Raw genomic sequence first — 25,557 nt, 5'->3', positions numbered from 1 at the left:
TAAAGGTTTTTTTTACTTACAAACATGAGGCATGTTTCTATAAACAATCTATAAATAAATAAATACACCTGTAGTTTCACCATCAATGGAACAACCATCGTTAATATCTTGATATATTTTTTCCAAGACGTGTGCGTGTGTGTGTGTGTGTGTGTGTATGTGTACATGTATCATATCTGTGGGAGAAGAAGAATAGTGGTAAAATTAATTGATTTGACGAACCTGTATAGAGCCCTTATCAGCATTTAAAATAATTATATACATATTTAATTTTGATCAGACCATACAAAAGCTTTTTCTCAATTTGTCATATGAGCATTTGCTTTGTTTTATTAAATATGCTTCACAAACATGATTTACACATTAGATAACATTCTATAAGGATGTGGCATATAATTTATTTAACTATTGCCATATTGTTAGACCTTTGGTGTGTGTCAAAACTAATTAATCTTCAAATATAAGTTATTTGTTACCAAATTCAGTGATTTCTTAACCTGTAGGGGCTATAAACAACTTGAAAACCTAATTATTTAAAAAAATATGAAATCTGTACTATCTTCCTTATAGAAGAAAATTACAAACACATATTTACATAAAATGTTGCCTAGAATTTCAGGAGACGTATAAACTCCATGAAGCCCATCAGTGAATTCCTATCCCCAGCGCCTCAGTCAGAACCAATGATATCAAATATGTTAACACGAAGCAGAACAAAAAAGTTAAAGAACTGTAACATAATTGTGGAGAAGTATAATCTCTAATATACTGCTTACTACAGTACATTCGACTATTTTCAAAATACAGCCCAATCCCAGTTCATTCTTATATTTTAAGTAAGTCTAGATTCTATATTAACACTTCTGTACAACTTCCATGAGCTATACTGCCTCATGTGCTGTATCCTTATCATCCTTAGTGACAGAAAGCTTCTACAGGACTCCCAGTACACTGCCTCTCCTCACTGTGAGGTCTTACATTCTGGAGAACTGTGCCATTACTGGATCTATTCCTGCTACCCTCCTGCTCTGTTGCTCCTAATTGTCTTACATACCATTCCATTTGAGCAAATATACAGCATGACTGGTAATACAGTTATTTAAAGGAAAGAGATCATTTTGTAATTACACCAAAAACAAACTCAACAAACTTAAAATATACTGCAGCATAAAGACCAATAAACATAAAAGAGATGTATTCACTCTTTGGGGTCATGTATATTTCAATCTCAGGATGCAAGGTTTTAACTTAGCCTTTGTGTAGTTCTAACCAAGGAAAGGCACAATCTTTTATTATCTTAACTTTATGCTTTGTCTGACAAGCAATTTTTAATACCAAGTTTGATTCTACACACCGTTTTATAGTTTCAAAAGAATTCTGGCAGGTTCTCAATATAAAGGAGAAAGCTGTTTTGTACTTTGTGTTTGTTGTTTTCATCTGTTTGCTTCTTAAGACAGAACAATTATTTATGTGAAGATACAACAGTTACTGATGTGAAAGCTTGTATGAAAGAGCATGTACACATGGCACATGGAAATTTGTTTATGACTGTGTGCATTTGAAAAATCCTAAGTCATCATTAGATTCCAAAGAATGATGGAAAAGAACATTTTGAAAACAACTCTAAGAATAATTTATATTAAAGACACTTCTTTTTCTGCCTCATAGCTACATCATCCCTCTCAAGGTTTCCGCTTTGGAACTGTCCGGGAAAGCAGTGCTGAAGATTATGTGAGGCAAAGCTTCCCAGAGATGCATGAGTATATGAGAAGATACAATGTACCAGCCACACCCAATGGAGTGGAGTATCTGAAGTGAGTGTCAACCTCTTGCATCCAAAAAGTCCTCAATGAAAAAGAAGTCTTGCTATTGATGTAGTGTTTGTCGGTTTTTTAAAATGATAGCTAAATATATCCATTGTGTGTTCAGTAATATCTCACACCATGTGAGATCCAGGAGGCCATGTGGAATGTGTGCATTTAATTATGTGACCTAGTTTACTAGTTCCTGCACAGTCCCAAGTTGGCCGTAGCTTTGATCAAAGTGCCAGTGCAGTCATTAGTGTAGCAGATGGTGGGGGAAGTAAATGTTGGTTCGACATCACTTGGGAAAACAATGGTGCTGAAATGATCAAACACTCAGGGAATGTGGCCAGAGGATAAAGTGCCCCAAAGCAACCCTTTCCTTCACAGTGAATCTCTAAGCATGTGGACTGTCTCCTCTTATCACAAGGAAGTGGACTTTATCTTAGAGCTTTCCTGTAGAAAGAAAATAAGATAAAAGGCAATGATTCCCATGCCTGCATCCTTCTCATCGGCATTTATGAGAAGCAATCAAGAGCAATCACATTACCATGGCAGATTATCAGAGCCTGTAATTCAGTGAAGCTGAATGCAGAAGAGGTTGGTGCAGTTATGGGTCTGCTCATCTAGTCTGCCTGGGAGAAGGGGATGAATGGCTCCTGATAAGCACCACAGCATGCAGGCAAGCAGTCCTCTCCCTCCTGCCTGATGGTCTCAGGACAATGACATACATTCAAACTCCAGTCCCTAGAATTGTGCAGCACCAGGAAACTGGTTTCTCTATTGTCAAACACAATAATCTCCCCAAAGGACAACAAGACTTGGCACCTCAAATCTTTTTTAAGAAAGGGAAATAAATAACTTTATGGGACATAGGGGCTCTGTGTTTCTCAAGTTCTAGTAATCAGCCCCTAAAACAATTTTATGGACTAAGCTAGAGTCTAGAAAGGAAGCCTTGTGTTCTCAGATTTGCAGAGTTATATATAGTGTTGAAGCACTATGAAATGGCACTTTCAATTTTGCAAGAACATTAAAACATTAGAGTCCCTCTCTGACACAGAGTTTAGTGTTCCTTTGCCTCCCAGTTCCTCCTCTTTATCCTCTCCTTTAGGGAAATGCATGGCTGAGAAAAAGAATAAGATGTCAGGGAGACAGCGATGGCTCCCCACTAGATAGTAATGGCTGACAAACTGGGCCCTTATGGCAGTGTGAAAGGGTGAGATAAGCCACTGCTGCAGTCTCCAGTTCCATTCCACTCAGGGTATTCATTTATTCTGGAGGCTTCATCTAGAAGGCCCAAGTGCTCAGAGTTGGCCCTCCTCTAGCCTGGGGAGAAGAAATTGTTAGGTAGGAAAACAGGCACAGATGAAGGAGCTGAGTTCCAAAAGAAGCAACTTGTCCATGGAAATACAGCTAGCAAGTGGCAGTGTCAGAACTAGAACCAGGTCTCTAGAATCCAACCACTGCTGCAGGCTAGTCTGGAAACCAAAACCGGAAAGTAGGTCCTTGGTGTTCAAAAAACAGTCCATGTTTCAGCAGCATCCGTGTACCAGATAGCATTTGGGTGCATGTGAGAAATGCAAACTCTCAGGCCCTGTCCCAGAATCTGCATTTTAAAAAGCTCCCCAGGTGACTCATAGATTGAGGTGAAATTGGAACAGAGCTTACCATCAATGCCCTCTGCCTTCTTCTCTCTGGGCTTCTCTCTCTACTTTTGGCCCAGATAAAACCTATGCTCTTAGCCACCACTCCAAACAACCAGTCTTCAAGTTACCCCCTGACATCCCAGTGCACTGACCTGCAAGCACAACCCTTGGAGTCGCCCATAAAGACAGGTTCCTGTGTTAAACCTGTCCCTCCCCTCTCCCATCAGAATTCCCCTGGGCTTCATCCTACTCACTTAGGGCCCTGCTTTCTGAGGTGACAGTATTCCAATAAATTAATCCCCAGTAAAGTATTAATTACTTTTAGTATGTTTATATCTGACTGGTTTTTGTGGTATATGTGTTATTAAATGAATGCTCAAAAAGACAGCATGATTTTATAATGGGAGAAACAACTGTAGGCCATGGCCATGCCAACTATTAGGATGATTCAACCAGTCTGTAAGGTCCTTATACCTGGATCAAACACTGCCACTTCCTCACCACTGACTCAGGGCCCCATGGGAGTCTGTGAGCTAATTGCTTCTTGCCTTGCTATGCAATAGAAACCTGCCATAGATAACTTCACTTTGCAATTCAAAATCATGAGGAGTTATTTAGGGATACCACTGAGATGGACCTCTGGAAATACTGGTTAGAAAAACTGAGCCCTAATTTTTTGTATTGTTATTGCTGCCACAAATATTTGCAGAGTATTGGTAAATGGTAACTTGTTCCTGTGTAGCTCACAAGGTACATTCTGGTACTGTGAGCGTCAAGATTTGACTGGAGAAGCATCTTTCAGCTTGATTTTTATCTTACTGCCAGGATTCCATTAAGGTTCCTCATCTTCAGCTTCCAGGAGACAATTCTTATCCCCAGCCCTTTTAGAAGCTTCCTACAGCTCTGGACCTAGGATATGTTTTTCATTTTGGCTAAAGTTAAACATAGGCCTCACTGTAACTTAAATTCAATAACCCTGGAAAAGGGATTTATTTTGAAGTGCCTATTTTACCTCCTAAAAGAGTAGAGAAAGGAAGCAATGGTCATTGGCACCAAGAAGGGATGTTGACCTACTTAATGTGTGTCCATGTGTGGCTCAGACAAAGCCATCAAAAAGGTACTTGCTGCTCAATGATGAATCTTAGAGATGTCTAAGGGTGTCTTTCTCTTTTAGATTTTTGATGGGCCCTAGCCATGTTCTCCTCTGAGTTTAGAAGCTACTCCTATGTATTGAATTCCAACAGCCTCATTTTTGGCTCTAAGAGAGGAATGACTGGACCCAGATGGAATAGAGAAGAGCTGTTCTCTTTGCCAAGCTGTTTGGACAGCACTGAGGGTCAGAAAGCCTTTATTAAATGGATATATGTCCTGTATCTTTCAAAAAAAAGTTTGAGGTAGCTGAAAACAGAGTCATTGCATACACCTTAAACATTTCCCTTTGAAACTCATCCTCCCTTGCCACCTTTGTGAGTGGAGCTCAGCCAGTGCTGACTGCCTTCCTTGGGACCATCTCTGTGTCTATGTCCAAAGACTGGGGAGAACACATGGAGGATGCACAAGGATGTCTGCTGGCACCTTGAGCCCAGCCCACAGCCGACTCACTGATATAGTCCAGAAACAACTGCCTTTAAATGATTTTTGCCTGAACTGCCTCCTGGGATGGGAATGAAACATGAATCTCTGGAGATATATTAATAAATCAGATTACAAAGATCTATTACATATGCTTCCCATTCCATTTATTGAACACCAGCCTATGGACTTTAAAGAGACCTGAACTCCCTTTTCACCAAGAGTGCTGGATCTCTTATTTGCCCTTCCTTAATATGTACTCCCAAATATGAAATAATGCCTGATCTCTGAAGAATATGATAGTGATCATGACAGAAAGAATTAAGAATTTTCACACACTGATTAATGAGACCCCCAGCTCCAACATTTACTGGCTATGTAGACTGGATTAAGTTACTTTGACTCTTTGAGCCTGAATTTTTCCATCTGTTAAAATGGGATACTACCACCCCCTTCAAGGTTATTATAAGGGGTAAAATGTATGGAAAACAATAAATACAATGCTTACACAAAGAAGTCATTCAGTGATTGTAAGAGAAATGAACCTTGACTATTTACCTTCCCATTCAATTCATAGTCGCTCTGGTTTTGTTGCTGGATTTAGAATGAAAGAAACTGGTAGATGAAACCACTGGAAAGATGTCATGCTCTCTTATAAGAGTGTCTGTTTCCCCTGGTCTATTCTCTGCAGGTCAGTGAGATGTCAGCAAGGCAGAGCCAGCAGCTGCCCAGCTTGTACTGCCCTTGTTGTCCATTCCCTAAACAAAAGCCAGCTGTCAGCCTTAGTGCTTCCTGTCTATTAATGAATCATTTTTCACTTTTCTTCTCTTCGTCTTAAACATAGGAATGATCCAGAGAAACTAGATGCCTTCATCATGGACAAAGCCCTTCTGGATTATGAAGTGTCAGTAGATGCTGACTGCAAACTTCTAACTGTGGGGAAGCCATTTGCCATGGAAGGTATTAATCAGTCGTTCTTGATTCACTTTTACTCGGAATGTGCTCAGTTTGCCAACCTAGCAAGTCACAAATGCCAATGTCAGAGGCAAAGAGCTATTCATCTTCCCTTGCTTTCATTTTCAGCTCTTAAGCACTCAGCTATTAAGTTGCTGAAGTTAGGTATTTATTTTCTACCTACTCCACAAACATATTGTTATCCAATTGTTAGAAAAACAACAACCAAAACGCCATTGTTATCCCAACAATGTTGCTTTAGATATCTGGGAATGGTGACAGTGTAATAAATAGGGAGTCCAGTTTTAACTTAATCTGTATTTTCTAATGTCCAAATCCTGTAATGAATCTGATGCTAAAACTAGAATGATTGCATTACAACTGGAAGGGCCCCAGTGTTGATTTAATCCAGTCTACTCAGTTTTATCCACAAGAAAACCCAAAGACATTTTATCACTTTCTCATAATCACACAATTAGATGATAATACTGGAATTAGAATCCAAATCTCATGGTCCTTAAATAAATGTTTCCACTAGTTGAAAAATAAGTAGAAAAAAATCAACTTTTGTGGTTTAGTAACCTCTAAGAGTCCTAAACAAAACCTTGTTTGGGACCATGAGTTTGTCTTTCTTCCCACTGGCAGCAAATTTTTGCTTTCAATTTGGTCAACCAATCAATCAAACTTCGGGACCAAAGAAAGATTGCTTTGTCAGTAGCTCCTTGCATTCTGGACAACAGCTGATATACGGAGCTGGTAGTTTGAACCAGCAAATTTCACATCTCCCAGTTCCCAGCTTCCCTCCTCTGACAGTACATGCTGGTTCCCAAAACAAGTCATACTCACTTGTCAGAAAGCACTTTGACTTGAAACAATCCCACGGGGGTGCCCAAGTCCTATTTCCAGAAAACTATACTTTCCTGTATGTAAATTAGTATATCGAGACTATTCAGATTCCAATTCCCCACCCACAGTTGGTCCCTGTCTCCCCTAAACACATCAGCAAATTTTTTACTTCAGTCTTCGTTTTTGTGATGAATGAGAATGTAAAAGCTGATGCGGTTTCTTCGAGCCTTCTCCTAAGAGAAATCAATCCCCTCTCCAGGCAATGCTACCTCCACCTGAACCAGGAATAGAACTCAGGAAGAGAGAGATTTAATGGTAGGGATCTTCTATTAAGATGACAGTCTGACACAAGAGAGAGGAGATATGGAGATATATGTATATGTATAGCTGATTCACTATGTTATAAAGCAGAAACTAATACACCATTGTAAAGCAATTATACTCCAATAAAGATGTTTAAAAAAACATTACCATATGACCCAGCAATCCCACTACTGGGCATATACCCTGAGAAAACCATAATTCAAAAAGAGTCATGTACCACAATGTTCACTGCAGCTCTATTTACAATAGCCAGGACATGGAAGCAACCTAAGTGTCTATCAACAGATGAATGGATAGAGAAGATGTGGCACATATCTACAATGGAATATTACTCAGCCATAAAAAGAAACGAAATTGAGTTATTTGTAGTGAAGTGGATGGACCTAGAGTCTGTCATACAGAGTGAAGTAAGTCAGAAAGAGAAAAACAAATACCGTATGCTAACACATATATATGGAATCTAAAAAAAAAAAAAAAAAAAAAAAAGTCATGAAGAACCTAGGGGTAAGATGGGAATAAAGACACAGACCTACTAGAGAATGGACTTGAGGATATGAGGAGGGGGAAGGGTAAGCTTTGACAAAGTGAGAGAGTGGCATGGACATATACACACTACCAAATGTAAAATAGATAGCTAGTGGGAAGCAGCCACATAGCACAGGGAGATCAGCTCAGTGCTTTGTGACCACCTAGAGGGATGGGATAGGGAGGGTGGTGGGGAGGGAGACACAAGAGGGAAGAGATATGGGGACATATGTATATGTATAACTGATTCACTTTGTTATAAAGCAGAAACTAACACACCATTGTAAAGCAATTATACTCCAATAAAGATGTTTTAAAAAAAAAGATGACATTCTGATGTAGCAGGGCACAAAAAGAAAAGAAAAGCCAAAGAAAAACTAGAAAACCAAAGAACATTCATTATATAACCTCATTTTGATGTAACAACGGGAAAATTCCCATTTTTCGTGGCATCTAGGGATATGGAACAGATGTTACTTTTTTTTTCCTGTCCTAGATGCACTGGGTAATTGAGGTCCCTTTTGCCATTAGCAGCTGTTAACAATGAATTATTTGTAGTGGGCAAAAGAATGAAGGACTCTAGTTTCCACCTTTGTCTTAGGGGCCAACACTATCTTGTCAAAAGGCAGTGGTGAGATGGCTTGTTGGCCTCTGCTAGACCCCAGTGCCAGATGCCACACAATGAACTCCCCACTGGTTTCCTGTTTACATTTCCATCTGTGCTCCTGAGACTTGGTGTCTTGCAGTTCCCATCATCTCCAGATACCACGTTGTTTTCAAAGGGGATAAATACAAAATGGCGCAAGGAAGTGCTCTCTCTGCAAGAGAGCAGAGAGACTACAGATTTGAATACAGAGAACAGTCTCATCATTATTGGCTTATTCTAAAAAAACCATTGCAGGTTTATTCTGGGTGAGGTTCAAATCAGAAATTTTAATTCAATACTGCCTCTGTGAACAAGTTCACAACCTAAAAGCAGAACTTTGTAAAATACAAAGGGAGGACACATAAGTTAAAAACAACTTGATAGAGATACTAGTAAGTCTTGATTGATGCTTTTAACAAAAATGTTAATCTCATCGATTTTTATGGAATATTTCTCTCTTCATGAAAAATTTTTAAACTATTATATGCTTTCCTTTAGCAACATTTAGGATTTGTGAACTTATGAAAATCTGGACTTTATTATTAATTAATTAGACTTCATAGGCATAAATATATCATAAAAGCAATTTATGAATAATTTTTACCCATTTAGCTTACAGGAATGTTTCATATGTCTATCTGTATCCTGTCATAGGACCTAGTATAATGCAAAGCATATAACAGTTATGTCATAAATGATGTATTACGTATTATATAACTCATTAGGTTGTATTTGAAATAAGTACCTAATTCACTTATTATTGTAGGTAATCAAAAGCACCCTGAAGGTCTGCATACACTTTCCAAAGTGCTTAAATGACTTTGGGAACTGAGGAAAGAAAACAGTCAATTGATTCCTTCATGCTGAATGTACATTCTCTCTCTGTAGTAACGACATTATACCAACTCGGTGTGACTACTGAAAACCCCTCCCAACTTCACCATCCTGCATTTATTTAAGGCTTAAAGGTCAAGTGGGACAAATGAAAGATAATAGTCCACATTGAGTTTGAAACCTTTTCGTAAGTCTTCAGTGCAGCAAACCAAAACTATTAAGAATTCAAGAGCATGTGGAAAGTCTCTGGTCATATTAAAAATCATACACCAGGGACAAAAAGACATATTGTATGCTCTGGAAAAAAAGAAAGTGTTGAGATAAATGAATACATGTCCCAAATTTATGCACTGGAGTTAGCTGACAGTAAAGGTCAAATGAGAAGAGTAATGGAACTGCACAGTACTGATTTGTGACCTTTCTGCTGAAGACTGCGCGTTTTTGAGTTTGTTCTGTTACTTGCTTTCCACTAATTATTTAATACAGTGCTTGGAGCACTAGCTCTGGAGTCTGAGTACTTGGGTTAGAATAGAGTTTCTGTTACTAACTGTGCTACATTGGGCAAGTCACTTAATCTGTTCTTTTGCTTCCTCATCTGCATAATGGGTTTGTAAATAGGACATCTATGACAGAGTTGTCGTGAAGAGTAAGTAAAATAATATATGTTAAGCACGTACAAACACACAGTAAGTGCCCGATAAATTATTATTATTATTCATTATATTGAATTAATAGATTGAGACCAATTCATTATAAATTATCCTAGGATAGATAGCGTTAATATATCTCAGCTTCTCACACATACTTCTCTCTCCACTATGATGTGCTGGGGGTAAGGGAAACCCATTTTTAAAGTCTCCTTTAAGGTTAGGACTATTCCAATATGTTCTCAATCATTGCCCTGCAGTAGCTAAATATGGTATTCCAAGGCCAGACCATAAAACGAAATCAATTTTTCTTCCTGAAGTCTTTTTAACCCTATCTAAGATCTTATTTTCAAAATATCTATTTTCCAACCACATTTCAGGAAGATTTTTGAAGTCTATGAATTTCTAACTATACATTTGCTAGCCAAAATATATTTCCACCACTCTTAGCTGAGTAAAGCTGATTTATCCATGGGGAAAAGATCAGAATTCTATTCTGAAAATTGTTCTCTTGGGCTATTAAGCTGTATCCAATTTCAAGGGTGCCTGAAGCCTTCATCTCTAGGGTTGAAGGATTCCATTTTGCTTCATCTATCAACCACAAAATAGTTAACCTCATCTTTATTGCAAAGCCACGTTTCTAATGATAATGAAAGCAACTCAGGCTGCTAAGTTGAGTCAGCAATTTAAAAATAAGAATTCTTTGACCAATGAAAACAATCAAATTTGAAAAGCAGCTGATAAAGAGGACAAAAATGGTTTTACTATTTTGTCTCTGAATAAAACTGATTTTTATGTCTTTTAACACATACCTCTTCTAATTGCCACATAACTTTGTTTTTCTGTTTCTCCCCTTGTTCCATATGCATAGTTTGTTTTAACTAGATAATAATAATTTATGCCAATAATTATTAAAATATCAATATTTAATATATGCATTAACATAGAAAATTTTAAAGAACAGGAATCTATTTTTAGTGGTCAATTACAAATTAACCTTGACATGATGGAATGGAGTGATTTAATATTTATTATCTCCTATGTATCAATTTTTTATAAATGTCTCTGCAACTTCAACATAGCTTTTTCCTAAGGCAATTTTTATACATTTGTTGTAGTGCCAAAATTCTATTCTTAGAATATGTAAATTTATCGTAAATATTAATTTCCAATTTCTAAACTTTCTTATCATGCATTTTGGTCTCATCTATCCAAAATACCACTATCAAGAATCACTCCAAGATGCCTTCTCTCATCCTTTCATCTGGTAGCAATCTCTCTCCTCCTAACAACAGTTTTCTTCATCCTCTTCGTTGCATCTTTGTCATTATATTTTATGTTTATTGAATTTATGACTCACCTCTCTTTTTTTCTCAAGAAAAGTCCTATAACATCCTACCATGCTGTGTAGTTATTTACGTATGCCTCATCTCCCCCGTGCCACCATGAGCTTCATATGGATAGACTTGGTGTCTAATTTAACTTGGTAAATTCCATAGCACTTGGCAGAGTGTCTGGGACAGAATAGCATTCAACCCCTATTTGTGGAATTAATGAATAGATGAATGCAATAAATGCTTATCAAATGAAAAATGAAAACAATTCTGCCATGATTACAGTAACCTGTGCTGGAATTACTGGCTTTAAGGGGATTTTTAGGAGAAACAATATAGTCAGGGAGGGTCCTTGCTAGTTAATTTCCTCATTTATGTACAATCATATACCAATTGGGGCTGTACTTACACTATATTTACACAACTTATTGAAAAGTTTATGACAAAATTTGCCCGTGAATAATATATATTTGTGTCTGCTGAATTCAAACCACCAGTTTAGATGATTGTAGTTTTTTACTGCATTGCCTGGTTTAGGGAGATTGTATCAATATGATTGTAGTGATAGGGCCTGTTTGAAGGGGAGGAATAGGTCAAGTATTCCTTTGCCTTGGTCACATGCTATAATGGATACAGTGGAGGGAGCATTGGTTTTAGACTCAAACAAACCTAATTTCAAATGCTAGCTTTGCCATCTATGAGCTGTGTGAACTTGGGCTGTATATTTATTCAATCTTTAAGTTTCTATTCTGCATGGGTTCACATAGGGGTTAGACACATGTGGAATGGTATCTGGCACACAGCAGGGCTCAGTATGTTCTAGTTCTCATTATTAGAATCCCAGAGTGATTTAACTGACCTGTATGCCACACTCCAGTATGCAATCTTAGACTAGTGCATGATCTACAAAGTGGGGTAAGACATGTAAAAAGTTTATTATAGAGCAGTACTTGGTGTATAGTAAGCACTCTATAAGTATTAGAAATTGTTGTTGTTGAAAATTATTGCCTCCAGGGGAAAAAATATAAAATATTCAGCAAACCTGGCCTAATGATCCTGACCATAATCCCATACCCACCAGATAGTTCCAAGATCTTCTACTATTTGTATAAGTCCCAGTTCTTCTCCCTCAAGCTGGTACAAGCTGGGATGTCTCAGTTGTAATGAAATAATCATTATGCAGTGCATTGTTTAATATCTGTCTCCCTAAGAGATTGTACACTCCATGACAGCACGGACCATATTTACCTTGCTCACTGCTAAATCCCAACCACTTAACACAGTGCCTATTCACTCATAAATATTTGTTGAATGGATGAATGAGTGAATGAATAAATGTGTGAATTAGTCAGTGAAAATTATCATACAGATGACTAATATTGTGCCTGACATATAAATAGGTACTGAATGAAAATCTGTGCAACTGAATTTGTCAATAGCATTCATTATAATAAAAGTTTCTAAAGAAAATTGGTTACTTCCTTATAGTTACCCATTACTTTAAATAAATGTTATTTCATGGTAGAATCAGCAGAAGAACAGACTGCCTGTGTAAAGTCTTTTATTGTCAGTTTTGCCTTTCAAACCAAAACTACTAGGCACAAAATAGGCACTCAGAATAGCTCTCTGAATGGAAAATTCTAATAATGCTCTTGACATTGTCATCATTTCCTTGACTCGCCATTGTTAAGGAACAAACAAAATTACCAGGGGGGAAAACATATATAGCTCTTTAAAACACATAAATTTTTTTCTGTATTACTTATTTCCTCTCTTTTATTAGTTATACACAAATCTCAAGCCCTGTATTTTTTGAAAAAGGATTTGTGTATCTGTAATTTAAAAAAAGAACAAAAACTAATGTCCTTGGAAATAAATTGTAAGATGGAATCATTATAGCAAGTATTTGTTTCTATGAAGTATCTTTGGATTCTTGACAGCTTTTTGGTCTTTATATGTGAAAAAAGGAGCTAGCTATAGTTTCAGTTTGTCTTCCTCAGTCATCTTGAGGGCAATACATCTTTTTTCGACTATGCTATCCAATAGCTACAGACAAAATGTAGGTAATTAGCTCTTTCACATGGCTCTTCAAAGAGATTAACAGTTTGGAAAGCAAGTAAAGCCCCATACTAAGTGAGGATACAGAGTCCAAGCTAATTAATAAAACTCTGACAATTACATCTTCTTTACGCTCCTCCTTCATCCTTCTCCCTTCCTCTCTTGCCTTGAATAACCACTGTCACAGATATTTGGTTTATCAATTCCTTGATTTTTTTCTGAATATACTTTTATCACATACATATGAATTCTTAAAAATAGTGTTTTGTTTTGAATGTTTTTACATTTACACAATGGATTCAGGCTATAATCTTCTGGGATTGATCTTTTTCATTCAGTGTTGCTAAGAGTCATCCATATTATTCCATGTCATTCTAGTTCATATGTTTCACACTATACAATATTCCATTGTGTAAACATTCCACGATTTATTTACCCATTCTCTTGTCAACATTTGGGTTGTTTCCAATTTTTGCTATTATGAACAACGCCTCTAAGAACATTCTTGTACATAGCTCCTGGTGTGGTTATGGAGGAGTTCTTTAGGAATGTACTTAAAGTTGCTTGTTTTAGAGCTTATAAATCTTCAACTATACAAAGTAATAGCAAATGGTTTTCCAAAGTGGGTACATCAATTTGCATTCCCACAAGCAACAAATAAGTGATCTTATTGATCTACATTTGTACCAACACTTGGTTTTATCAGACTCCCTTTTTTTTGACAAGTTTTTGTTGATGTTTTAGTACTTATGCTATATTGTACATTCACATGGTCTCATTCTATTATTAAAAAATAAAAGTAAAAGAGGGTCATGCATGACCAATGATAAGAGTATTTCATAAACCAGGGATTGTAATTCATCTAATTTTGTGTATTTAAGGTCCAGGGGAGGTGTTCTGGGAGAAGTAGATAGAGAATCCTAGCCCTGGTAAAGACCTCGAAGATGGCTTCTAAAGAATATCTTGAAGGGAAGGGCAGAAAGCCTTGGAATACAATGTGCCCCAGTACACAGTACACAGCTCATTCCTCTCCTTTCCAGACTCATCTCTTTTACTCAGAGGGGTAGCAGATCCAAGGTAATCATAGCTTGGACATTTTTTTAACATCTTTATTGGAGTATAATTGCTTTACAATGGTGTGTTAGTTTCTGCTTTATAACAAAGTGAATCAGCTATACGTATACATATATCCCCATATCTCCTCCCTCTTGCGTCTCCCTCCCACCCTCCCTATCCCACCCCTCTAGGCGGTCACAAAGCACCGAGCTGATCTCCCTGTGCTATGCGGCTGCTTCCCACTAGCTATCTATTTTACGTTTGGTAGTGTATATATGTCCATACCACCCTCTCACTTTGTCCCAGCTTACTCTTCCCCTTCCCCATATACCTTGGACATTTTTGAGTCCTTTGAAGGAAAGATGGTGAAAGCTCACTATGCCCTTGTCACCAGGCCTGACAGCAATATCATGCAAGCGTGGTGGCAACATCTCAGGAACCTCTCAGGTGAAACACTCACCTGAGATTATATTTTCTCCTAGGATACGGCATTGGCCTCCCTCCCAACTCTCCTTTGACCTCCAATATGTCCGAGCTAATCAGTCAATACAAGTCACATGGGTTTATGGATGTGCTACATGACAAGTGGTACAAGGTGGTTCCTTGTGGCAAGAGAAGTTTCGCTGTCACTGAGGTAAGGGAAAAACTGCTGATAATGTTGATGCTTTGTACAGCTTTACCTTGAAAAATATGAGGAAATGGTGTCATATGTGGCCAATAATCCAGGCTATTACATCTCCTAAGACTCACCATGGTATTTAGATTACTCCTAATTTCACTTGAAGGATGCCTATTCAATAGGAATTTTCCGTAAGACAAGTTTGTCTTGGATTTAACTGTGATGCTATTTTGATGAGTAAATGTCTGAATTTCTATTTTTTGCCTATATGTTATATCCACAAGTGCAGAAGAAATGCTGTTCTGCGTTACAGCAATAGTATCTGAGATTGACATTAACAGTGTTTGGTTTAACTGTTAATTGCTGGTCACAATGTGGACTTCAAAATATTCTCAAGAGCTAACTTCCCAGTGGTCCAGTGATGAATCCTGCTTAGAGAAATAGATATGAACTTATAACTGGTAATTCTTAGATAATCCTAGATTTTTTAAACTGAAAACAACCAATTCCCTTCTTTTAGTGATGGAAAACTAATATCCAGAGATCCTAAGTGATTTGCCCAAGGCACACAAATAGTCAGAATCTACATCTTTTTATTGCAATGCTCTGCCTTTATGATGTAATTAGAAGGAAACCTGCAAAGTGAGCCAGAAATTGGATGATTAAGATAGGAGACTAAAAGGTGTAACAAGAGCCATAGGCTTCAGTATTTAAAAGAGAAGCCAAATAAAGCAGTATGAGGTCTGCCTGACATTTGAAAAAAAAATCTAAAGCCAACAATGACTCCAAATAGCCTCTCTTCGCCAACGACTTTCACATTTGTATTTCAACACCAACTCTTCTTCTGGGCTCCAGAACCATACATCTACCTTCCTATTTGACATTTCCACTTGAATATCTTACAGGCATCTGACATTTAACTTGTCAGAACTGAACCCTGCTCTTCTCTCCTATATCTGCTTTTCTCCCTGTGTGTCACATCTTGGATAATGGCACCTCTGTCCATCGAGTATCTCATTCCAGAAACTGGCAGGGATCCTTAATGCCTCCCACATCTCACCTTCTGCATCCATCAACAAGCCATATCTTTTCCTCTATAAAATATGTCTCAAATATGCCCATTTATTGTCATCTCCACTGTCAACACTCTAGTCCAAGCCATCATCCCTCACCTGGACCACTGCAAAAGTCTCCTAACTGGTCTCTCTGTTTTCATGCCTGCCGTTCTCCAATTTGTTTTCCACATGGTAGATCACTCTCCTACTTAGAAGCCTGTGATGGCTTCCCATGTTAATTAGGGAACAATCTGAAATGCTGAACATGGCCTGCAATGCCCTGCGGGACTTGACCTTGCCTATTTCTTCAGCCTCATCTCATGCAACTTTCCTCCTGGCTCATTACACCCCACCACAATGGTCATTCCAGATGGAGATACACCAGTGGCTTTCCTGCCTTGAGGTCTTGGCACATGCTGTTGCATCCTCCTTCCCAGATACTCCTCCTCTCCCCACCCCCCAACATTTACCTAGCTAATGCCTTCTCATTATAAACTCCCAGCTGAAATCTCCCTTCTTCAGAGCCTGCCCATAGTCCCTGATGCAATCTGAATCATATCTCCCTTTATAATCTCATATTATATCTTATTTAGAAGATCGTCACTGAGAAAAGATTTAAAGGAAGCAAAGAGGAAAATAAGGAATTAGGGAACTAGCATGCTCTGTTTCTTATCACATGACAAAAACTGTATTAGGGACATTAACTCATTGGTTCTCACTACAACCCTGTAAGGCAAGCATTTTTATATTCTTTGGAGATATTTGCATGGCTTTTCCTAAAAGAAATAAAATTGGGCTTACACTGGTCAGCTGAATTAATTCAGCCAAGAAAATAAACAAACCAATTGCTTAAGCTGTGCAAAGAAAGCAACAATCATTTCGTGTGTCCTACCATTTGTTGTGACCATGGTTAACTCAAGCCAAAATCTCCAAGTAATTCAAAGTTGACAGCAAGACATTAGACAAGACAAAGGGAGCCTCCCCATCATGCCCCCAAAGCCAGCAATATAGAATGACTGGCACCTCCCTGATCACAAGCATACCTCGAGGCTGTGCCATTTCAGAGGACCATCAGACCAAGACATCAGCTGGATGGACTGACTCCCAGGGCAAGCCTCTGAGGGTGCAGGGCTCTTCAGGCTCAGAACCTAACTCCACCTGGGCACATACAGGGGAACATACTTTTGGAGACTAACAAGCACTAACATAAATCTACTGATTCTAATGTGAAAATATCTAACACAAAGCATGATAAATTTGAAGCCATACATTTCTGGACTTGCATCCTGGCTCTACCAATTAACAACTGAGTGACTTAACTGCTCTTAAGTCTGAATTTCTTCATCCATGAATGGATATGACAAAACCTGCCTTGTCATATTGTTCTGAGAATAAGAGATCATTTATGGAGAGACCGAGTAAAAAACCTGGCATAGTAAATAATAGAAATATTAATACTTCCTCTCCTTCCATCAGGAGAACTTCCTGGGGTTCACAGATATCTTCAGGTATCTTTCTGCAGCTTTATTTAGAAGTAAGGAAACCTTCCCAGAAATTCTCCAGTAGATTTCCTCATATTCATTGGCCAAAATTACATCATCTGTCCATGTCTAAAGCCAATCAGTGGTGAGGGGAATGAGATCACCATGATAGATTAGCCAGTCATGACTCATCCTCCAGGACTTATTAGCTGCTCCAGGGGCAGCTTCCCTTGAAATACATGGCCCCATAGAGAATGGGGTTCTCTAAATGAAATGAAACGAAAGCAGGGCTCCCTTAGGATGGAGGAGACAGGAGAATGAATGCTAAATAGGCAACCAACCACCTCTTCTACACTCTCTCCCATCCTACCCACCTCTAGTCATCATTACAATGAGGTATTTGGATTTAATCATATGCAAGAGCCCTCCCACCTTTGATACAGCGATTACAGTCTTTCCTTTACGTCATCCTAAGATAAGAATATTTAATATATTTACAGTATAGCATAATGGTTGAAAGCATGGGCTTTGGAAACAGTTCTAGGTTTGAACGTCACCACCTGTGTGATACAAGACATGTTACTTGTCCATTCTGAGCCTCAGTTTCTGCAAATTGGGGTGATAATGTCTACTTTATAGGATTGTGGTGAAAATTAAGGCAGATAATTAATGCTTATAAAATACTGAGCCTATACCCAAATATGATAACCACAAAGTAACTTATATCCTTAAGGATGATGAGGTTTCAACTGTTCCAGGGCTGTATGGATTTATCAGTAATTTCAAACAAAACCAAATTAAGTGTGGACAAAAAAGAAGGCAGATTTTGAAAAACAAATAATCAGCAAAAGCCATAAACTGTTCAGATGATATGTGCAAAACACACCACATATTTTTTCAACCATGGTTTTTAACGGGACAAATTCAGGGGAGAGGCATTAGGGAAATTCTGGAGGTAGTGAGCTGGAAGCAACTGGATAAGAGGCTGATATCAGGATCAAGTTATGGTTGTTAAGACAACCCTGGGCCCATTTTCCAGGTCAGCTGAATTTGGAAGGGGGCGAGAGGTAGGAATGAGGAGAATGGAAGAGAGGTGTACCCTTAACTGGAACTTCAGAGACACAAATAAAGATTATGATAACATCCATGTGTGTGTAGAGATGGGGGTGCCACCCCCAGCTTCAGGGAATGTTAAGAACATGTATGGAGCACTTCTCAGTGATGGTGGCCTGCACTACTGCATATTCTGGTCTGTGCAGTAACAATCTGCTTTGCAATGTTGCTCACCTGTGTGCATTTAAACCGAGTGCGTATCCTTGCGCACTGACTGGCATGTTTGTCTTGAACAACCTAAGACAGAATTTCAGGATGTCACCCTCACAGAACCTAAAGGTACAATGTAATCAAATGAAACCCATCTTCAGCTCATTGGCTGAGCTTAGTCTCCTCTGTGAAGGCCCTGTGCCTGCTGGATTTTCTATCACTCAGTTCCTGAGTCTCTACCTGCTGTTTGGGTGGGGGGTTTAGCTTTCTCCCAGAAAAGGTCAGAAGAAGGAAGCATGCTTGTCAGTACTTTGCTTGCCATCCCTTTTGCCTCAAATGTCATACGTTGCTGGGCTATTAGTGTGAAGAAAGTAGGACTGGATTTGAAATCAGAGAAGCCATATTTGAAGCCTGCCTCTACCATCCACTTGACTTGGGAAAAATCACTAACCTACCTCAGTCTCAGCTTCTTCATCTCTTCAGTAACTTCTTGTGAAGAGTTAATAAAATGGTAGTTTAATGAACTCATCCCTCCTCCTTCGTTCTCCCCAGGGGGAGGGGTGCAGAGCACAGCACAGCAGAAGCAGGTATGTTCTGGAGGGTACCTCTCCCAACAGGTGCTCTTGAGAAAGACATTCCTCTGACTTCCCATTTTCCAGGTACAGTCCTAGTCCATGTATGTTGTCACAAAGTAATTAAACAATTTCACTCTGAAAAAAATATCCTCATTTGCCTAATGAATAATATATGGTCACCTAGTAACATGACATGAAAGATGCTTTTTTTCCACCTGTTTCTCACAGTTGGACATTAATACTTGGTCTCCTGTCAGAACCTTGATCTATTCACCTCCCATCTCTTGGCAACACCAGAGCTGTCTAGCTGCAATCTCTCTGGAGGATAAACTCATTTTTTTAAATTTTAGGGCTTTATCTGCTCCCAGAGTCACCTAGGAAATTGCAGGTCCAATTCTGCAGGCCAGACTCCAGCAATTTTCAGAGAGGAATTTTAAACTGACCTCAGATGTTTCTTCACGATCCTCCTAGCACAGCTGTGCCTCTGCCCACAGTGGACTCGTGGATCGATTCCACAGGGGAACACGTATAGCAGGCTTTAAATTACCTTCATTTCCCTCTGACTCAGCAAAAAAATGTATTTTTTTTTTTTTTGAGTCACTGACTGAATTTAAGAGTTCCAGGGCAACAGTTTTGTGAAATCTGTTATTTACAAACCAGGAAAAGGAAGGCAGCAGATCACAGCTTAGGAAACTCCCAAAATTCTTCAAGGAATTATTAAGATATATGATGATACCTCTTTTTGAAAGTCTCCTTTAAATACTGGGTTGAATAATGTGCCTTTTAACCAACTTGGAATAGTCAAGAAGGAAGAGGAAACGGTTTGGGCAGGGAATGGATAGCATACTCAAACAGTCTAAGGAGAGTTTTCAAGAAACTCTTGGCAGAGATATGGTTTGGTTTAAGTAAACCAACAGAAATAGTGCAATCTCTCAGGGCAGGTAAAGTGAAGGAGCCATTACCACACCTTAGCTCAAAGGGAAAAATGGAGAGAGCCACTCCTAGAACCCAGAGAGGCACAGGTGAGGGCATTCTAATAGGAGCTGCAGCCTTTGGTTAGGGACATAGCCATGCCACAGTGACCTGGCTGAGAGCCAGGAAGTAAATACCTGACCTTAGTCTCCTCTGGCCCTCCAATATTCCACCACTGCCTTAAGCCAAGGAAGCCTGTCAATGTGGTCCATATAGGACCTCCCCAGGGCACAAAGCAGGATGGGAAGAGGTGGAAAGTGGATCTGGAAGGGCAAAAGAATGTCCAGAACAGCCCCTCATGGCAAATGAAGGTGGGGATGGGGCCAGCTGAAGGAAAGCGCTGGCAGCCTGACCATCTATGAATGTGCAGCTTCTGTAACTGCAGAGGTCCAACCTGCAGGGAGAGAGATCATGCCTTGCACTGATCAGGAAGAAGGGAGAAGGACAACCAGGCCACTGGAATGACCTTGGTCTTGGGAGTCACCCTTGCTCCATCATTACTGTGAGGAGGCAGTTTTATGTCCTCGGGAAAGTTACTGAATCTCTGTGAGCCTCAGTTGAATCCATATCTTCCTGGGTTTTTACAAGGTTTTCTGCCTCTGAGTCCATGGGTCTCCTTGTGTTGTCACTGCGTATTTAGGGAAACAAATACGTACTAAGCAAGAAGTGGAACACTGCACTGGAGAGAGCTCTATTTCAGGAATCCAGAGACCTCGATTACATAGGGTAGGGAAAAGGAAAAGGAAATGTTGAAATAGCCTAAAAATAAATCACTAATCTTTTCAGTGTTTTTTTATTACTAAGGAAAGTGCACATTAAGAAACTCTGCCCCATTCTACCCATGACCTCACCTTCAACTTGACCCTCACCCCATTCCTGGCACCCAACCCCAACCTGACCTTTAATTCATTCTTAATCTTACGCATCCTTGGCAGCCCCCATTCCTGAACTTCATCCAGTAAGGGATGAGGCCATGGAACAGGGGTGGAGTGAAGATGTTTGTGAAGCTCATTATTAAGTCATTTTTATAAGCTGAAGTATAAATGGTCTGTCTTTAGGACCACGGTAGAGGTGCAAATGCAAAAACAACCACGGTGTCAAAATATCCACATGTAAAAGGTACATCAAAACATCATGAACACAAATTACTTAACCTCTCTGAGTTTCCTCCTATGCAAAATGGAGAGAAGAATATTTGATGATTCGCCTTGGGGTAAGGAACAAAGATAATGTACATAAAAGTGTCTGACATGTGGTAGGTGCTGAATGAATGGTAGTTACCATATTTGTCCTGACTCTGCCATGAACCAACTGAGTCACCTTCAGCAAACCTTAAGTTCTCTGATACCTGTTTCCGGCCCTTAAGATTGAGTCGAGCAGCATGTCCAGCTTAAGAGAATGCTGTGGTTCTCAAGCAGGTGCGTTTAGAGGGATCCCAACCTAACTAGCTGGAGATCTGGATCCTGGGACACAGAGGAAGACAATGAACTGACTGGCCTCCAGTGTAGGCTCTCCATCCCCGACCACTGCCCCAGACCACCAAAACGTGCATCTAGTGTGAAACCTATTAATATCTGTTCACTGAGAAAATGGAGCTTTCTCACGGCAGACCCATTCTTCCCTCTGTTAATTTTTTGTGGGGAGGAGTAATGGGTTAGTCAACTATACACTGAAATCTGAAGAGATCACACAGTCCCATCAAGAAGCTTCAATGCCTGTCAATTTTCTTTGCAGTTTATTTTTAAAGACCCAAACGGAATGGTATGGGAGTGGGGGAGGGGGAGTCTTAATGCAGTCCTTTTTTGCTGTTGACAACTAGGTCACATCTCAACAGCCTCCTGCACCTCTCTCATCCCTACTCCTTCCTTTTTCAATTTAAAATGTCTCTGTCTGCTCTTCAACCTGATGAAAGTTATGGCGAGGCAGGGAGAGTTAATGACCGCAGATTGCTTTAAATTGAAAACATGTGTAAGTCAAGAACCACCTTGACAGCTGAGTGCTTCCCTTGGACTAGCCTAAGTAATTAAGTTTAGTATTTAAGCCAAGCATAAGGTCAGATGGAACCTATCCAGGTAGCGCTTTCTGGAAACCTGAAGAAACACAAAGTTGTACCTATGTCCTTTTATGATGTGGAGTGAAATTGTGCATGAAGAAAGGGAGCCCAGTCTCAGAAAGGCCTCACCTTCCCTTACTCTGCTACCAGGACAAATTCATTTATTCATTCATTCACTCATTCATTCATTCATCTTTCAGCAAACATGTCTTGAATCCCTGTGTGCCAGCTCCAAGCCAGGTGCAGCTGATGCAAAGATGAATACAGAGCTCACAGGCAGGTAGAGACAGACTTGTGAAGAAACCCCCTGGATCAGCAGTCCCCAACCTTTTTGTCACCAGGGACTGGTTTCGTGGAAGACAGTTTTTTCACAGACTTGGGTGGTGGGGATGGTTCTGGCGATAACGTAAGCAGTGGGAAGTGATGGGGAGCAGCAGAAGAAGCTTCGCTGGCTCGCCTGCCGCTCACCACCTGCTGTGCACCCCGGTTCCTAACAGGCCGTGGACCGGTACCGGTACCAGTCTGTGGCCTAGGGGTTGGGGACCCCTGCCCTAGACCACACCCCACAGGGGCAGCAGTAGAAGAAGATGCAAGGTGGAACAGTGACACAGGCAAGCCCATGGTTCACTCACAGAAGAGCAAGAAGGAATCAGAGAAGGCTTTCTGGAGGAGGGAAGCCCCTGTAGAGTGAAGAGCCCTCTGGTCAGAGCGTGAGCAAGACACCAAGGCACGAAATTAAAAGCAATGCAATTTGGCCCCACCCTCCAGAGACACCGCACCAAACCACGCTGGATGCACAAGACTCCACATCCTTTTAGTGGTGCCCTCCTCAGGGATTCTAAAATTACAGGTGGCCACCTTCCCTGGCCCACTTGTTATGCAGCCACAGCTAGACCCAGGAATAAATTATAGGTCTTTGACTTTTCCTGTGTTCTGCCTTGGAGCCCACCATTATCTCCACGAGGGCAGGGGACATCCTCTCTAGTATTGAAGGCCGTCTGGAATAATGGAAAGAATTTCAGTTCTGGAAGTGGACATCCTAGGGTTTGACTCCTGGCTCCATCATTGTGTCTGTGCAAGCCGTGAAACTTCTAAAACTTCACATCCTCACCCCAAAACTGGGAATAATAATAGAGTCTGCTTGTAAGTAATATAATGTATTTAATGAGACGGTTTATGGAGAACACCTAGCTTAGCAAATGTTCCCCCCTCCTTCCCTGAGTATAGAGCTATGCATATAGAAGAAAAAATATTTGATAAATAATAAACACATGCAAAAAATTACTCCTGGACCCATCTCCAAAAAAGCAGAAGCACCTTATAATTCCAACATAAATGTTCTTTTATATTATATTACTTACATGTTCTAGAACTGAAGACTTTTGGGGGGAGGACTTGTGAAATACATGATTCTGGAATTTTCTGTTTTGCAATGTGCTGGATAAACCAGCATTTACAGTATCATGTTATTCCTTTTGTCCAACTCAGCTTCTAGGTTGAGTGGGAAAACATGAAGGTGGCTTATACAAACCATTAGCCTGAACTTAAAACAGATATTTAAAGAAACAACAGTAACTACTTTCTTTAAATGTGGTCAATGGTATTTCAAAGTCCGGTTGCTGGGTGCACAAGCTGGAGACCTACAATCCTCTAGTCTTGTTTTCTCGTCACCCCATATCATCACAAAGCTAGGGCTGCTTCTCTGTTGCTCTCTGGTTACTATAAATGACAGAAGTTTTAATTCTGATACAGTGAAAACTAATTCCAGCAAGTGTCCCACTTTACCCATGCTAATGAGCAATTAAACAGATAACATGGAATAAGGGTCTCCTCTTTTATACACCAGAGATGCTTGAGCATCCATTATACCCATGATCGCATACTGTTAATAGTCCTTGTTTTTCCCCTGGTTGAATTCAATGAACTCGTGAATATTTACGAAATGTTATTTACTATGCAACTAAAAGGTGTGAACAGTGCTCAGACTGATTAGGACTATTGTGAGAGACAGTCTTCCTTCCACGTTAGATTTCCATACACTGAAATCTGTGGGGGAATCACATGAAACAGGACTCCTCCCTAATTATTCCCAGTGCTAAACAGTTAACTCTCCAGGCTCTGAAGATTCCAGCTTGAAAAAAAAAAAGGGGGAAGGAAATGTGTGAAGATCATCACCTAGTGGCTATAATGTGAAGTGTCACAAAATATCAGAAAACCATCTTTTTTATATCTCACAGATGGTATTAACCAAGTCTAAGAATGTGAGAAATTGCCCCGACATTTCCTCTGAAGACACTTCCTCCCATGTGGCTGTGGGAGTTGGATAAGAAGCCAGTATCGTCAGGGGGTGCGGGGCAGGGAGCCCTGGAGCCCTTACACACACCGTGTGAGCCCTTCATCACACAGCAGAGGTGGCTTCCTGCAACATCCAAGCACAGGGCTGGTCAGCCAGGGAAGCCAGTGCAGTCACATTTGGAGTCTCACCTTTGCTTCCTCCCTCTGTCCTTCTGTCCAGTAAGACACTGGCCTAGTGTTATGAGTCTAATTGTACCCCCCAAAAAGATAGGTTTAAGTTCTAAGGAGCTAACCCCTTGGTACCTCAGAATAGGGCCTGGTTTGAAAATAGGGTCATCAAAGATGAGATTAAACAGTCACACTGTAGTAGAGAGAGTCTCTAATCTAACATGACTGGTGTCCCTATAGGAAGACAACTAGCATGCAAAGACAGACACACAGGGGGAACACCATGTGACCACAAAGGCAGAGGGTGGATTTATGCAGCTTCAAGCCAAGGAATACCAAAGATTGCTGGCAAACTATCAGAAACTAGGAATAAGCAAGGAAGGATTCCTCTACAGGTTTCAGAGGGAACATGGCCCTGCCAACATCCTGATTTCAAATTTCTAGTTTCCAGAACTGGGAGACAATAAATTTCTGTTGAAAGCACCATCCAGTTTCTGGTACTTGTCATGGCAGCCCTAGCAAATGAATACACCTCACCTTTCACCTCTAGTGCCTCTTTCATCCTAGCTCAGGCTCTCATATTCCAGACAAACATGCATAGTTGTCATTGTTTGCTGGCCGCTCTCCCAACTGTCAGGCACTCCCCCTGTTCAGCTCACCCTTAACAATGCCAGATTTATCTTTTTAGAATAAAGTTCTGATTTGGTCACTCATCTGTGCTTTCCCTGTCATATGGAAACCAAGTGTCTTCAGCCAAACATTCAAAACTCCCCTTGATCTGTTTCCTTCCAGCTAACCTTCTCATATTTTGCTCAAGTATTTCAGCCGCATT

General features: G+C 39.9%; 1 protein-coding gene across 1 annotated transcript in view; it reads left to right on the top strand.

Annotated features, from left to right (window-relative positions):
- The window catches only part of GRIN3A (glutamate ionotropic receptor NMDA type subunit 3A), a gene marked incomplete at its 3' end in the record, with an annotated part of 137,142 nt that overhangs the window by 96,594 nt on the left and 14,991 nt on the right, over positions 1-25,557 (top strand). Inside the window, exons 4-6 of the mRNA XM_082618427.1 lie at positions 1,669-1,814; positions 5,865-5,980; positions 14,727-14,878. Of these exons, the coding sequence (XP_082474553.1) occupies positions 1,669-1,814; positions 5,865-5,980; positions 14,727-14,878 (414 nt within the window). The remainder of the gene's footprint in view (positions 1-1,668; positions 1,815-5,864; positions 5,981-14,726; positions 14,879-25,557) is intronic.

This window comes from Mesoplodon mirus, assembly GCF_964341445.2.
Source record: "Mesoplodon mirus genome assembly, chromosome: 1".
NCBI lineage: Eukaryota > Metazoa > Chordata > Mammalia > Artiodactyla > Ziphiidae > Mesoplodon > Mesoplodon mirus.
This window is presented reverse-complemented; position numbering and strand designations above follow the sequence as displayed.